At 41.1% G+C, this 15,929-nt stretch overlaps 1 protein-coding gene across 4 annotated transcripts in view; it reads right to left on the reverse strand.

The window, feature by feature from the left end:
* LOC121272927 (transmembrane protein 255B) overlaps window positions 1–15,929 on the reverse strand; it is a 129,173-nt gene that overhangs the window by 92,390 nt on the left and 20,854 nt on the right. For all 4 annotated transcript variants that reach the window (XM_041179809.1, XM_041179825.1, XM_041179800.1 and 1 more), the window contains one exon: window positions 4,697–4,759. In XM_041179809.1, coding sequence (XP_041035743.1) covers window positions 4,697–4,759 — 63 coding nt within the window. The remainder of the gene's footprint in view (window positions 1–4,696; window positions 4,760–15,929) is intronic.

A 15,929-nucleotide genomic window follows, 5' to 3' on the forward strand; every position in this document is an offset into this window, starting at 1 on the left:
CATGCTGTGTTGAATTACAATAATCTTGACCTTCATCAAAATAAATGTAAGAAACCAAAAAGTGGGAGTGATACAAAAAAGGATGTTGACTCACTATCGGTTTGTTTTATTACCTTAGAAGTCTGGGAATTAAATATCTATTTGTCACCAAGAGATTGCCTAAAGAAAAGTTTTACAAATCACTACTCCATCCTAGGTTCACCCCAACCTGCACCATCCTGTGGGACTAAAATTTCTCTTAGGGGGGTAGTGGATTCCTGATCATTCGTTGTAACTTTGGCAAAAAAAATCCATTGAAATCCCAGCAAAACACCATAAAGGGCTTTTATAGAAATCCAATCCTATTACTTAAGTGCTTTGAGGAATGATTTCTCACTGGATTTTGCTGTCAGGCTTTTTTGCTGTTGGAGTTTCTTATTTATCAATTACATTTTGTCACTTAATTTGCCTGTTTCTTTCACACCTCAAACAAATAGATTTTTTAAAAAAATATTATTTGCACATTTATTCAGTACAAATATAATGCAACATCTTACAGAATGCGTCGGTAGGCTGTAAATTCAGTGTACAATGCAACTGTACAACAGTGGATTGGCACTGGAGAAGGCAGAATAGTAAGGCTATATTAGCTACAGAGTTGAATTGTTTTGTAAATGTAGTGATTTCTTTGTAGCCATTTTCCTAAAATCAGTTGATAGCTCTGTGATTAGAGACTAAGCATTGGACCTCCAATTCCATCATTTTTATAGTCACTCTGCCTATTCTGTGCAGGCATAAAGAAAGAAAGATGAAACTTACATTTATACAATGCCTTTCATGATGTCCCAAATCACTTTACAATGCAAAAGTACTTCTTTGGCTGTAGTCACTGGTATAATGTAGACAATGTTATCAAATGGCAGAGCAAGCTCCAGGGGCTGAATGGCCTACTTTTGCTCTTAATACAGATTTATGGATTTCATTCTGGGTGGATGAGATAGCCTTGCAAACAGAGAGTGGAACCATGGCTAGAGTTCTCTCCTATTTTGTTGCTAATGAAAGTTTACTGTGAGCTGGCTTTATGGGGTGAAATTGCCAAGTTAGGAGTGCATAACAGGCTCATAGTGAATCAGTAACCTGTTTTACATTGCACGTGATTCTCAAGAGTCTTTCCCATTGACTTCAATCTTATCATTTTGTCTACTTACTTATTATCCCACTCTATCTTGGCATTTTTATGATTTTTTTGAGGTACTGAAATGTCATGGAAAGCTGTGTTGCTTAGTAGTTATTGAAAATATATTGTAGTGAGATGCAGCGATCAGCAGAGTCTTCAAACCTGCTGATCAAGGAAACACAATTGTGAACCATTTAGTCTTTGTCCTCTGGCCTCTTAAAAGCTGTGTAACAGAGAGATACCCAAGGGCTCCAATGCTTCTCACTGTCAGAGAAGACCTATGTTGTTCAATCATTCCACTTTGTTGCTCAGGAGTCATTTGATCTTTCTACCCTGTGAGATTACTAATAAAATAGAATCCAATTACACCCCTTGTATGAAATAATTATACTGAATATCATGCACCGAGGCAGGAGAAAGTCTTACACTTCTATAGAATGGTAAAGGCCTTGTGCAGTTTATCTGAGTTACAAGTATTGAATCTTCCCCAAAATATGAATTTCCTGTCACCGGTTCCATAAGGTGCAATATGTAGAATGTGTTAATGAGGGCTGAGGCAGTCACCAAAATCAATGTTATCATCTGCACTATGTTATAAATAACTAATGGGATATTTTCCTGTCAAATTACCAATATTGCACAATGCTGTTAATGTAAAATTTGTAGTCTCTGGTTTAGATTAATAGTCACAGCATTTATTTGAAAAACTCTTGGCTAATGTAAAATTTACAGAGCCTTTGAGAATGAACTGCCTACGGTTTTACTTGACCATATGCAGAGCTGCAAATGAGACATGTTCCACTAGAAGCAAACAAAAATACACAGTGGGTTGAAACCATTCTTTAATACTTATTCAGCTGACTTGTCCAAACCACAACAGATTTCTTGGGAGAAAGTGCTGTAGTCCTGTTTTGGGAAGTGGAGAAGGAGGTAAATAGAGATAAAGAGGAACATATGGATGAAGGAATGCTGGAAAAGAATGCATTTGATGCCAGTGGAGACAAACATTAGCAATATTTAAACTGTACAGTTGGAAGAGGAGAAAGTTTAAAACATGATGCCTTGGGAATCTCCAAAAACCTACTTTACTCAGGGTGGAGGTGTAATCTGCTCTGCTTCTCCACCACATGAAGCCTAATGATTAGGAGGTCTAACCTTCCTCTCCCCTGCCTAGGAACAAAGTTAGGCACTGCACACCTACCTGTCATTCTGGGTGGAGAGGTCTACAGCAATGATTATGGCCACTGGTAGCAGGTCTTCTGGTTGGTGTCTAAAAACCACCAGCAAAAGGTTGAGCCCAATGATGCGTGCTCTGGTTCTTCTATGCCCCTGCTGGCTACCCATCTCAATCTGAGGGCTGGGTGTGTGAGTCAAGGCCAGCTTGCAGACACACAAGAAAATGAGGCACGAGGCATAGTGATGTCAATCCGGTCTTATTCGCATGGATTTTCAATACTTGTGATTGTTCCAAGTGTAAGCACACACCCCAACCTCTGAAGATGTCTTGTAAATACAAAGGTATTGCAAAGAGGGTGTAACTATAACGTTAAGTATCTCCATCTCTTCTTCCTATTTTGCACCGAGGTACAGTAAAATTTCTGTTATCCAACACACTACCAACCCGAATTCTCCACTAACCGGAATTATGGGATCAGGTCTGTTTTTTGATTGGACATGTCAAACTCGCTAGTTATAGTTATCAGCAGCCCATCCCCGTTCTGGTCTCAATCTCCGATGCTCTGCCACACCATCTCTCCTCAACACCGCTCACTTGATTCGTACGCTACCACACCTCACAAGACCTCAACGCCTATGTGATCATCCTGGAGCTCTTTCATTGGATGAAAACATGGAACTCACCTTACATCTCAGTTAACCAGCACCTTCCATTCTTGGAGTGTGCCGGGTAACAGGCGTTTTCCTGTAATAAGCATTGTGGGCATGCAGTGAAGAAAATTAGCCTTGCAAAATGTCATCTGTCTTGTCAAACTCATTGGGATACATTTTCTTGACACAACCTCTATAGCATAGTGGGGCAGCAATGGCCTGCTGTTCTGTGTACATTGTGTCAATTTTCTGCTAGGTTTTGAGACTTGTGAAGCAGTCAAGGTTTGAGAGGAGAAATGTAAATTGGATGTTGATTATAAAAATAGATCTCAGAGGTAAATCATGAATATAATTGAATTAGCACGAGGATTCTTGAAAAGGGAGCAGGGAATAACACTGGACTGATCATAAAATATTCAGCAATGCTTATTATTTACTCTCCTTGCGTTTTCCCTCTGCCTCTGATATGCATTTGATTTCGAGGGAGGGCACACAAGGTGCAGTGATCCTGAGTGAATTTGAAGTCAATATCAAAACTCCTAAGTGAGGTCTTCAGAGTGTCTTTGTAGTGCTTCCTTTGACCAACTTGAGAGCACACCCCAGACTTAAGCTCTTCATAGAAGATTCACTTTGATAGGTGAGTGTCAGAAATTCTGGCTACATGACCAGCCCAACTCAGTTGTGACTGTCTCAATATGGTGTAGATGCTTGGCATCCCAGCTCGGGCAAGGACCTCAGTGTCTGGTATTTTGTCCTACCATCTGATCTTCAAAGGCTTCTGAAGTGAGCTCAAGTGAAAATAGTTGAGCTCTTTGTACACAGTCCATGTCGCACATGCATAGAGCAGAGTGGGCAAGACTATTGCATATGCAGACTTGGGTAGGCAGATTTACTCCTGTTCATTCCCAGATTGATGTTTGAAGTATGTACAGTAAACATCACATGAACACTGACTTGTAACACCTAACAGACATACAATAAACTAAATCTACAACATTCATTCAGGAGGCAGATACCATTTAGTTACAAGAACTACACTTGTCATATCACTGCTGTTTTTGTACATAGTCTAAGAGGAGGACAAAGTATAAAGTGTTCACACAACTACCCAAATATTCAATTCATAAAACACTTGGGATATTTTTGTCTTCACTAATGTAATGTTGCAGAACAGAAAGTCTGCCTCTTACAGCTGCCAGTCATTAAAAATGAATTTTCTAATGGATGGAGAATGTGCTCTGCCAGTTTACTGTCAAGGCTGTGAAGACACCCCATTATATTATTTCTGCAACATCAACTATCTGATCAGTCAAGTGAAAATGACTGAATCCTGTCTAAAATCTTTAAGTTACATTGTGTAGATATGAAGTTCCAACGAAGCAGACTTTAATCTTAAAATTACAACATATTAGGCACATGCACATATATATTATTTATTTGTATTATATATTATTTATATACGCACAAATATATACAGATATATTTTAGATTGGGATGTACAAAAATACTGACATTGTTAAAATAACGATAGATAAATGTTTAATGGACCAACAGAGTGCATTTTATGAAGAATACATAGAAAGAAAGAACCTGCATTTAAATAATGCCTTTCACAACAACAGTGTCTCCCAAAGGGCTTTACTGTCAATAATATGTCTCAATATCCTGCAGTACATAATATTTCTTATCATCCAGATTATTAAAACACCTTACCAGTTGTTTCCGGTTTTCATCCAGAAAAAGTCCCAGCAATCCAAGAAATGATCCAAAGGCAAGCTATGAAAGGTAAGGAACATGATTCCGTAAGTTACATTATTCCAAACCTAACCAATCTTAACAGCTACCATTGTAATAGACTTTGAAATAGGAGACTAGATAATGTAAGTGTTCAGCTGTTTGAACCATCCCAACAGTACGCCCATCCATTCAAGAAACCTACAGAATCTTGAGTTCTGTTTACCTTGTCCTGTTGTTGTTGGGCTTGAAAAAGAAATAATTCAAATTGTGAACCGAAGAGAAATCAGTGGTCTTTCTTGCCAAAATCACAAATTAAACACAGGAAAAGCAACATCTCAGCACAATTACCTAAGTTTTGGTCTGAAATTTCCCCTCCATGATCTTGATCTACTCTCTCTTGTTGCATAGCCTTCTAATTCTGAAGTAATGTTTCTACTTTGCTTCCTCTGCTGCACCTTTCAGCACAATGCCCCATCCCTTCCAAAAACACTTTGATGTTAATTCTCTCCCCCTACCTTTAAATCCCTCCTGAAAACCCAACTCTATCACTCTGCCTTTCATGTTCTACCAACCTTCTATATATTTTTCCTAACTTTTCTCTTCAATCTTTTGTGACAACTGAGAAACATCCATATAGGGCTTCTCTCACTATAATCCATTCCATGTAATAATCAGCCTCACTGTTTCATCTGTACAGACAATTGCCCACTGCCTCAGTGAGAGGACTAATAAGCATGGGTCCAAATGTTGAGGAGCCCAGAATGACAGTCCATCAACTGAACCCATTCATGGACAAGATGACCATAGTTTTGTGCCAGGGTTGGACTAAGCGCTGGGCAGATGGTAGGTATTAGTCTAGTGACACAGCTGTAAACTAGGAACTCAGTCGAGTTACTGGCTGGAAACCTCCTAGGTTGAGTGACAACATAAGCTCATAAAGTCAATCTCCTCTGGTCAGGTTTTATTCCCAGATTGGGGTGTGGTGTCAGGATTCTTCACTTGACTGAGGCAACAATTTCCCTACCTCAGGATCCAGGTGCACTCCGCCATCCCCCACTCTTGCCTCCTCTCAGCTAGGTAGGACCTGTTCCCTCATTTGTACATGGAAAGTCATATTGATCCTCTGGTTCAACCTCTATAATCCAAAGACTTTCCATTGCCTCTGGCACATATAGGGAGTAGGGATCTATCAATCACTGGACACTAATCTCAGTGTCTCTTTCATTCCTTTGATCCAGGCTGGGATAAATAGAAGATAGTCAGATATTGCTACCAATTACTAATGTTGGCCTGCTACAAACCATTGGTTTCAAAGGTGGCAGGGCAATCTCATAGGTACCTACCTTCAGCAATTTATTCATCTTCAGGACTAAGCAACACCCATGAGTTCCTATTGAGTCAGATATCAAAGAAAATGGCCTTTCAAAGGTCTAAAACATTTGCAAATAAATGATGATGAGGAGAGCCCCTTCTTAGCCTGGTGTTTAATATTAATTATTTCTGTCATTTGAGTGGACTGAACATCTGGTATAATTTGTTAAATAATACAAATCAAATTATTTTGGGACTTTAAACAAACAATCTTAATACAGATGACTCATTTTTCCTATTCCTCCTCCCACCCCCTAATCCCTCAGAAAGGCTTTCCAGTAGTTAATTTAAAATTGTTAAAATACTGATATATCTACAAATTGCTGTTAAAATATTCTTATGATCCGAGACTAACTTTGGCAGCACAAATACTAAAATTGCAGAATAGGGACTAAATAGCCCACTATTGTTCCTATGTTCCAATAAGACAGCACAAAACTCTAATCTGGCGTGACGATCATTGACCCAGTAATAGTATAGTAAGAACAATTCGTAATTCCTTCAAAATGTCAGTGGTTTTAAGAATGTTTGAAAATAACTTTTAAGAGTTTGCATCAATTGTAAAATGATCAATTGTAATTTTCTTGAAGAACAAATAATACTGGTCCATTTGACCTGGCAACCCTTGACCTGGAAGCAGTACCAACAGGAAGGAAGTTAACAAACAAAAACTGTGTGGCTGGCAGACACAAAGAAGAGCTTCAGCAGGGGGGAGAACAGAGAAGGCACATTTACAAGGAGCTGGCTTTTTACTGCAGTTAAAAGGATAGAAAGCAGAAGACACAGTTAGAGATTGTGAATCGGACAATTCTACAGCTATATTTGAGTTTTGCCAGAGCCAACCAGACCAAGGTTTATTTAAGAAGTCAGATAAAGGAATCTCTGGGTAATCTTTGCCATCAAGACTGTCATGAACCTACTAAGGATGTTCGGCAAGAGTGTGCCATTTGGGTGATGACTGTCTCTGGGGGACCTGGATGGAATGGAGCTACCATTGCAGGTGACTTGAGGACCAAATTCATTGAGTGAGAAAAGTGAGATCTCCTACATTTGGAAATTTGGAAAGACCATGAGATTGTACATGGTGCCACATTTGTGCAGCAAGTTATATGAATGATTGTAATCTCATGGGATAGATTTTTTTTTGTATCTGCTATTCCATAGGCAGAATTTTGCTGTTGGCGGGCAGGAGGCGGGGCCCGCTCACCGATGTGCAAAATGACACGGGATGACGTCTGGGGAAACCTGATGTCATCCTGCCCCATTTATATCTTCAGAAAGGAGGGCCCGCAGGAAAATCAGCTGCGCGCCTGCCGACCTGTCAATGGCCAATTGAGGCCATTGACAGGATCGTTAAAACAATTAAAGGACCTGCCCGTCCAACCTTAAGGTTGGCGGGCAGGCCAGGAGCCCCGGCGGGCAGTAAAGAAAACATGAAACCTCATCCACTGGCAGGATGAGGTTTCATGTAGGGTTTAAAAATGTTTAATAAAGTTTTAGTAAAATTTATTAACATGTCCCATCTCGTGTGACATTGTCACCTGAGGGGGACATGTTAAGGATTTTTTTTTCTCTATTTTTAACATTTATACAACTGTCAACGATCTCCCTGAGGCAGCACTTAACCTCAGGGAGATGTGTGCTCTTTCGTGTGCGTGCACATGCGTGAAAGAGTGCACTCTCGCATTTGGGGGAATCCCCCCTGCCCGCACAGGAAGCACATAGCGCTTCCTGCTGGGCGGGCCTTAATTGGCCCACCCACTTAAAATGGCGGCGGGGCTCGCTTCTCTGGCGGGGATCGTTTCCCCGCCCGCCGGAGATTGGGTTGGGCCCGCCCACCTGGTAGGCAGAAAATTCTGCCCCATGTGTAAATTTGTAGTTCGTACGCACCATAATGTGCCTGTCAATTCATGTTTAATTATCATGGATTCTGATCCATATTAAAGTAAAACTTTCAAAGAATGGAACCTTTTTGGCAGTTTCTTCATTTGGGAGTCATTCAATAAATTTAGTTATTTTGGTTTATAGTTTCCCCATGGAGAGCATTACAATGTATATAAGATTTTGAAAGGGGGAATAGGATGACCTTTGGGACTAATTTTAAGTCAAGATTACACAATGCTAATGAAAGCTATAACACTATGACTAATTTGTGTCATTCATAAGCACTTGACCATAGACTGCCTCCATGTAGTTCTCTGTTAACCTTTCCTGCAGAGTCGCCAATACTCTTCTTAGTTCTGTAAATAATTAACAGAAACTGGAAAGCCAAAAGATGGCCCAAGATCAGCTTCTAAATGGACTAATTCCACTGCATTGTTGACAAAGACTAGACCTCCTTCAAAGGGAATATTTTATCTTGGATCACCCAGCACCTTCCTTGAATAAAACGGTTAAATACATGGGTTTCTACTGAGGAAAAATATCAGTGGGAAAAGTAAAAAAAATGTAATAATTTCCAGTTATTATTAGTATTTACCATGCCTGGAAAAATTATGTTCACTATTAGGTTTTCTGAGACAATTAATTCAAATACCCCCCTTGGTTCCAAAGCCAAAGTAAGTGATGTGAGTGAGCTCTTGTTCCCTATGAATCAAGGTCTGCCTTTAACTAACCAATTTCTAGGTACATGTAGTACTAGTCACTGTATTTTCTGTATTTACTATAATTGGCTTATTGCATATATCATGTGATCTCTTCGATGTACCTTAGGTTATAAGTGACAAATCAGATTCATTAAATAGTGAACAGTCGCAAAGACTACCAGTAGGTTGCACAGTAGTATTGAGACTTATATTCTCTTTGGAGTATTGAAAATAACAATTGTGTTTTCTGCCCTAGAACTCCATGTAGACTGGGCCTGAAAAGAGGTCCATTACCATAACCCACATGCTGGCTCAGTGCTAACCTTCCATGGAGTCTCCTGCCTACCTCTCTCCACTATAGATTCCCCTGAATTGGAGCAAATCAGCTGAGCTATACCTTCTGAGAATTGAATGAAACAAAAGAAATTAAACATGCATTTCTCAAACCAAAATTGAGCTGACAATCAATCGTGTACTCTAAAAGATGTAAAAGGTGTCAGCCCACTCCATTCCTGAAAATGAACTAATGTGTTTCAAACAATTTGGACAAACTACAAAACATTTCCCAATCTAAGAAAAATGAAAGCAGAAAACAATCACTTTTGAAATTGCCTTTTTTTAAAGCAATTCATTATGTGTATTTCCCTGGTACCTGGTAGTAATGCATATTCAAACCGACTGGCAGCCTTCTATATAAAAATATTCTCCTGTACAGGCAAAAGATTCCTGCCAGTTCCCTTAGCCTCCTGTTGCAACAGGATTCTGAGGGAAACAGCATAAATGGTTAAAAAAAGGACCATGTGCCACAGGGCTGGGGTTCTGACAATCTCCCACCAAAGTTACAGCATTTCGGGGTGTAGATTTTCTTGCTATATTAAAAAAAAACTCCCTTTCATGTGGTGCCTTTCATGTCCCCAGGACGCCTCAAAGTACTTCACACTCAATTACTTTTGTTTGAAGCATGGTACAAAACCACATTGGTAATTATACCACCTACAGGGGTGACATCGGATGGCCCACCCATTAGTGGGCCGAATGAGGCCGTTAAGTGGGCAACTAATACCCACTTAAGGGCCTCATCCCACTGCTGCTGGGAGTTAACAGGTGATGAGAGAGGCCCAGAACGAGCAGCCAGCCTGTCAGGTTTACACTGCGGTGCCCTGAAGGGAAAAACAGTAAAAGCTGGGAAATAAGAATACTGGTCTGAACTGGTTTTGTGTAATTTAAAATGGAACACCAGTAAATAAGAGTACTGGTCCAAACTATTTTTTCCTTCTGAATGGAAGGGTACCTCCTTAACCAGCCACCTGGGGCCATCAGAGCACCCCCCCCCCCACCCCCCCCCCCCCCCACCACCCGCCCAAGTTTTTAACACAAGAACACAAGAAATAGGAGCAGGAGTAGACCACATGGTCCATTCGATATGATCTTGGCTGATCTCGGGCTTCAACTCCATTTTCTTGCCCACTCCCCATATCCCATTATTCCTGGGAGTCCAAAAATCCGTCTACCCCAGCCTTAAATCTTTTCAACGATGGAGCATCCACAGCCTGCGGCAGTGAAGTCCAAAAATTCACAACCCTTTGAGTGAAGAAATTTCTCCTCATCTCAGTCCTAAGCGATCAGCCCCTCATCCTCAGGCTGTGCCCCCATGGACTAGCGGAAACAATTTCTCAGCATCCACCCTATCAAGCCCCTTCCGAATTTTGTACGTTTCAATGAGATCACCTTTCATTCCCCTAAACACCAAAGAATATGAGCCCAATTCACTCAGCCTCTCATCATAGGACAACATTCTCATCCCAGGGATCAATTTAGTGAATCTTTGCTGTACCATCTCCAACGCAAGTATATCCTCTCTTAAATGTGGGGACAAAACTCCGCACAGTAGTCCAGATGCAGTCTCAACAAAACCCTATACAACTGTAGCAAGATTTCTGTATTCTTGTACTCTAATCCTCTTGCAATAAAGGCCAACATGCCATTTGCCTTCCTAATTGATTGCTGCACCTGCATGCTGTCAGGAAGATATAATAATTCTCAATGTTACTGGAATTAATTGTAAAATAGTGGTATGTGTGTCCGTGTGTGTGAGAGAGACTTAATTGGATTAAAGGCAGCTGGTCTGAAGGCTTTGATGTAAACGTGGGAGAAGTTTAGAATGTGTAAAAGGACATTCATTTGCATTTTAAAAAGAACCAGATTCAGTTGTTTTCAAAGGAGGTGTGAGATGTGTCACCTAGCCAGATGAAGTTTAGAAACAGTGCTTTTATTTTTCCCAAAGATTATTGGTAAAACTTAGTGCTATGAGAGGTTTTTATTATCAGAAAGGTAAAGTCCAAAGTCATAGTGAAACAATAGGTATTTGCATTCAAAGGGGAAAATGTGTATAAAGGAGTGAAGGCTGTGTGTAAGGGTAAGCAGCCTAAGAGTCAACAAGTGTGAAACACCTTCAGCCTTTATGTACCAAACTGTCTCCTCCAGGGACTATAGTTAAAGGAACTCACTTTGAGTTCGACTGTTCAGGGTATCATTTACTTTGCCTGGTTCTTATCGAACCAATGACCAGGACTTTCCATTCATCGGGCGGGCTCGGCGGGAGCAGTCATGGGGTCGACTGCTGCCTGTGATTGGCTTCACACTGCAATTTCGTGCAGGCAGGCCAATTAAGGCAGTAGCTCTGAGCGCTACCTGTGTGGTTGAGGGGGAGGAGGAAGAGTCGGGTCCAGCGCTCTTTCACGCGCACGTGCGCGAGAGAGCGTTTCAATCTCCATGCCTCAGGGAAATTGAAGCGCTTTTTAAAAAAATAAATAAATACATTAAAAATTTAATGAAATATGTCCCATCATGTGACTGTGTCACATGAGATGGGACATGTTTTTATTTTTCAAAGAAAGTTTTCATTTAATTTGTAAAAGCTTTAGGAAACCTCATCCCGCTCTGGATGAGGTTTCCTAATGTAAAAAATGTAAAAGCTGCTTGGCCTTTTCGCCTGCCCGCCAACCTTAAGGTTGGAAGAGCAGCGTAAAATTCAGGTTAATTACTTGGTTAGTGGCCTTAATAGGCCTATCAAATATCAGCAGGCACGCAGCCGTCTCTGGCATGCGCCCACCGAATGAAATAGCGTGCGACTTCACAGTGACGCCCAATGTCATCACGTCATTTAATGTCCTAGCGTGTCGGGCACGCACCCGCACGCCAGATGGAAAATTCTTCCCTATGTGTTTTACTGTCGCCTTAACAAAGGTGTGACTGGGAATCAGGTTAACTAGGGGATGTAAAAGTTATTGTAGCAGTAATTTGTAGACATATGTGCGTGCTTACAATCTTGTCTTTTATTAATAAATGTTTAATTTAGTTTTATAAAAACCTCATGGCTCCGTGATCTTATTATTACTTAATTCAAAGCCCACACCTCGAAAATACAAATTGAAAATTAACTGTAACAGTTGTTTCAAGTTTCCCTCTCAGATTTGAACAGCTCAGCATTTACCATCTGCTGTGTCAAAACAATGCTAACTTTCTGCGTTCCTTAGACAAACACACCCAAGTCTTTTTAAACATCAGGTTGCCGTTCCCTGGTTGGCATCTCAAATCCCAGCTCCCTAATGCTCATTGCTCCCCGCGCCAGGGCCTGCCAGCTTAGCACCTGGCCATATCCCTAAACATTGACCCAAATTCCAATCCAACACCACGCGCCTCTGTTCTGAAGTGCAAGAGAGCCACTGGCTTCTGTTTGGCTGGAAGCTCCCCATAGCGGGCTTTCCTGTTCCTGAGGGGCAGAAATCCTGCTACCAGTCTATTTAAATGGCTGCAGGGAAGCCAGTGTTTTCCTATGCAGGCTTTCCCCCCCAACATTTTAGCTGGGTGGGGGGGGGGGGGGGTTGCTGGGTAGAGGGGTGAGGATTCCGACGCCTGGTTCAGCCCAGTGACTCTGGGGAATCACCCCAACATGGTGCCTTGAAATATTGATCCAATGCATTGCACTACCAAGATTTTATACAATATCAGTTTCTGAACAGACCCATTAGTCTGCACCAACAAGCTGATACCCATTTTGATGGCCTGTCAAATAGTCCAAGATCAAGCTTAAGAAAAATTTGGAAAATTAAATGACCTTATTTCAGGTAAGCTTGTTTACAATCAGAGAAGATCGTGTGACATTGCATCACTTCCTGAGATGGTGAATACTGTGCCATATTAGCATATCACTCTGTTAGAATTAACCCCTTATACTACAACTAATTTTAGAGATCATCCAAATGAGTCAGACAGTACATGGTATGAATGTTTGTAATGGGGCTAGCCTTAATTAAAACATATGTAACATGCAAATAGGCTCAGTGTACTTCAATTCAGTTATTGTAGAAGATAGTAGTTTTGGGTCTTCCAGTAAAACATATGATGCCAGCCATAGGTAGTTCCAGTGCCCCAGTAAAGAATATAAAAGGAGGTACAAGGGGCATCTAAAGGGAAAAATTCAGAAATCCTTATATAAAAACATGAGAATCTGGGTCTCTTGCTTGCTACAACTCTGGAACATTGTACTCAAATTGAAACAGAGCTTTAAAGCATGACCTCGAATAGATTTGTCACCATCAAGCAGCCTCTGTGCAGACAATATGCAGCAGAGTGAGAAAGAGCTGAGTATAAACTTTATAACCAATGCCTTATAAAAAGCTTCTGTTGCTAGATCTTGCTTGATTTTTGCTGGATTTTTGGTATCTGTGCTGATCATCGTTGCGGCTGGATGGATGTGGGGCAGAGTGCAGCTGAACTGAGTGAAGACTTGGATTTTGGTGAGAGGTGGGGTTTGTGTTAGTTTTGTTTCTAAATTTTGCTCTTAAAATCGAATCTAATCTGTAATTAATAGTAACTGGAAATTACTGTGTAAGCAGGCTGAGTTATTTATTTCTTGCAGTTTACACAAGGTAAACTCACTCTCAGCTGTCGGAGCCAAGTAGTTAATTAGTTAACTGGTTGAATGTGGTTACTGTAGACCCAATTCAGTTCACTATAAATTCAGGGTTCTTTAGTGCAGCCCTGGCAAACAGTGTAGCTGAGCTAACTGAATGAAGACTAGAAGTTGAGCGGGAGAGTGATGGGAGGGGCAGATGTGTTCGTTTTCTTTTCCTATCTTTCTCACCCTATAGAAATTGGATCTTTCTCTACTACAGAGAAAGGGACTAGCTGTTTGGTGAATATCTGGAAGTGGTTGAGTTCTATTCGATCCCTAAGGTATAAAATAATACACAAATTGGTGGTAAAGTTAATAAAATATATAAGAAAGCAACATAAATAAGTGATTAATATACTTAATTATTTAAAACACAGTAAGGATGGCAGGACAGGTGATGTGTCAAGGCTGCAGCATGTGTGAGCTCCTGGATAACATTGTCATCCAGGCCAAACACATCTGCAGTAAGTGCTTGCAGCTTGAGGAACTTTGGCTCAGAGTCATTAAGCTTGAGCCTCAGCTGCAGACTCTGCGACACATCAGGGAGGGGGAAAGCTATCTGGATGCTTTATACCAGGAGGCAGTCACACCGCTTAGGATAGAGTATTCTGATTGAGTCGGTGGTCAGGGACAGGAGGGTGTGACTGCGAGTGAGGCAGTTAAGGGGACCCAGGGGGCAGGAGTGCGAACCTCTGCAATTGTCCAAGAGGTTTGAGGTTCTCTCAGCTTGTTTGGATGAGAACAGGGGCTGCAGGGTGGATGAGCAAATTGACCTTGACACCGTGGTACAGGAAGCCATTCAAGTGGGGGGAGCAAAAAGGAACATAGTGATAGTAGGGGACAGTATAGTGAGGGGGATTGACACTGCTCCCTGTAGCAAAGAGCGAGGGTCCCGATGGCTGTGTTGCCTGCCCGGTGCCAGGGTTCAGGACATTTGTTCATGGCTGGAAAGGAACTTGTAGTGGGAGGGTGAGGATCCAGCAGTTGCGGTCCATGTAGGTACCAATGACATAGGCAGGATGAGGAAGGAGGTTCTGCATAGTCAGTATGAGGAGCTAGACACCAAATTATGAAGCAAAACCTCAAAGGTGATCATTTCTGGATTATTACCTGAGCCATGTGCAAATTGGCATAGGACAAATAAGATTAATGAATGCCTGGCTCAAAGAGTGATGTGGGAGAAGTGTGTTCTGGTTTGTGGGGCACTGGCACCAGTATTGGGGAAAGTGGGATCTGTACCATTGGGACAGTCTATATCTGAACCGTGCTGGGGCTGGTATCCTCGCGAGCTGCATAACTAGGTAAGTAGAGAGGGTTTTAAACTGAATAGTGAGGGCAAGGGATCAAATGTGGGAAGATGTTGTAAACCAAAGAGTAGAGACAAGGCAAGAGAGACAGGTATTAATATGGGAAATGATAAACAGACTGTGACAGGAAGGAACAGAGAGTACAATTCTAAGAGTAAATCAGCATGTAAGGCTAGACGTTACAAAAATAATAAAAGGACAAAACTAATGGCTCTGTATCTAAATGCTTGTAGCATTTGAAACAAAACATATGAACTGAGAGCATAAATATAAATAAATAAGTACGACCTGATAGCCATTATAAAGACATGGTTACAGGATGACATAGATTGGGACCTGAATATTGAAGGGTACATGACATTTAGGAAGGACATGAAGTTAGAAAAAGGTGGAGGGGTGGCTCTGTTAATTAATGAGTATTAGCAAATTAGAGAGGGATGACCTAAGTTCAGGAAACCAGGATGTAGAAGCGGTTTGGGTTGAGATGACAAATGATAAAGGAAGAAGTCACTTGTGGGAATGGTGTACAAGCCCCCTAATTGTAACCACATGGTAGGAGAGAGTATAAAAGAAGAGATATTGGGAGCTTGCCAGAAAGGTTCAGCAATAATCATGGGGAACATTAATCTAAATATAGATCTGAAAAATCAGATGGGCAAATCTAGAATAGATGAGGGGTTCATAGAAGGTTTAAAAGAACGTAAGAAATAGGAACAGGAGTAGACCATTCAGCCCTTTGAGCCTGCTCTGCCATTCAATAAGGTCATGGCTAATCTTTCTGTGTTTTGAATTCCACATTTCCATCTACCCCTGATAACCTTTGATTCCCTTGCCTAACAAGAACCTATCTACCTCTGCCTTAAAAATATTCAATGATCCCACTTCCACTGCCTTCTGAGACAGAGAATTCCAAAGTCTCACAACCCTCAGGAAAAAAGTCTCTTCATCTCTGTCCTAGAAGTCCAAACTCTTATTTTAAAACATTGCCC

The sequence above is a fragment of the Carcharodon carcharias genome, chromosome 2 (assembly GCF_017639515.1).
Source record: "Carcharodon carcharias isolate sCarCar2 chromosome 2, sCarCar2.pri, whole genome shotgun sequence".
NCBI lineage: Eukaryota > Metazoa > Chordata > Chondrichthyes > Lamniformes > Lamnidae > Carcharodon > Carcharodon carcharias.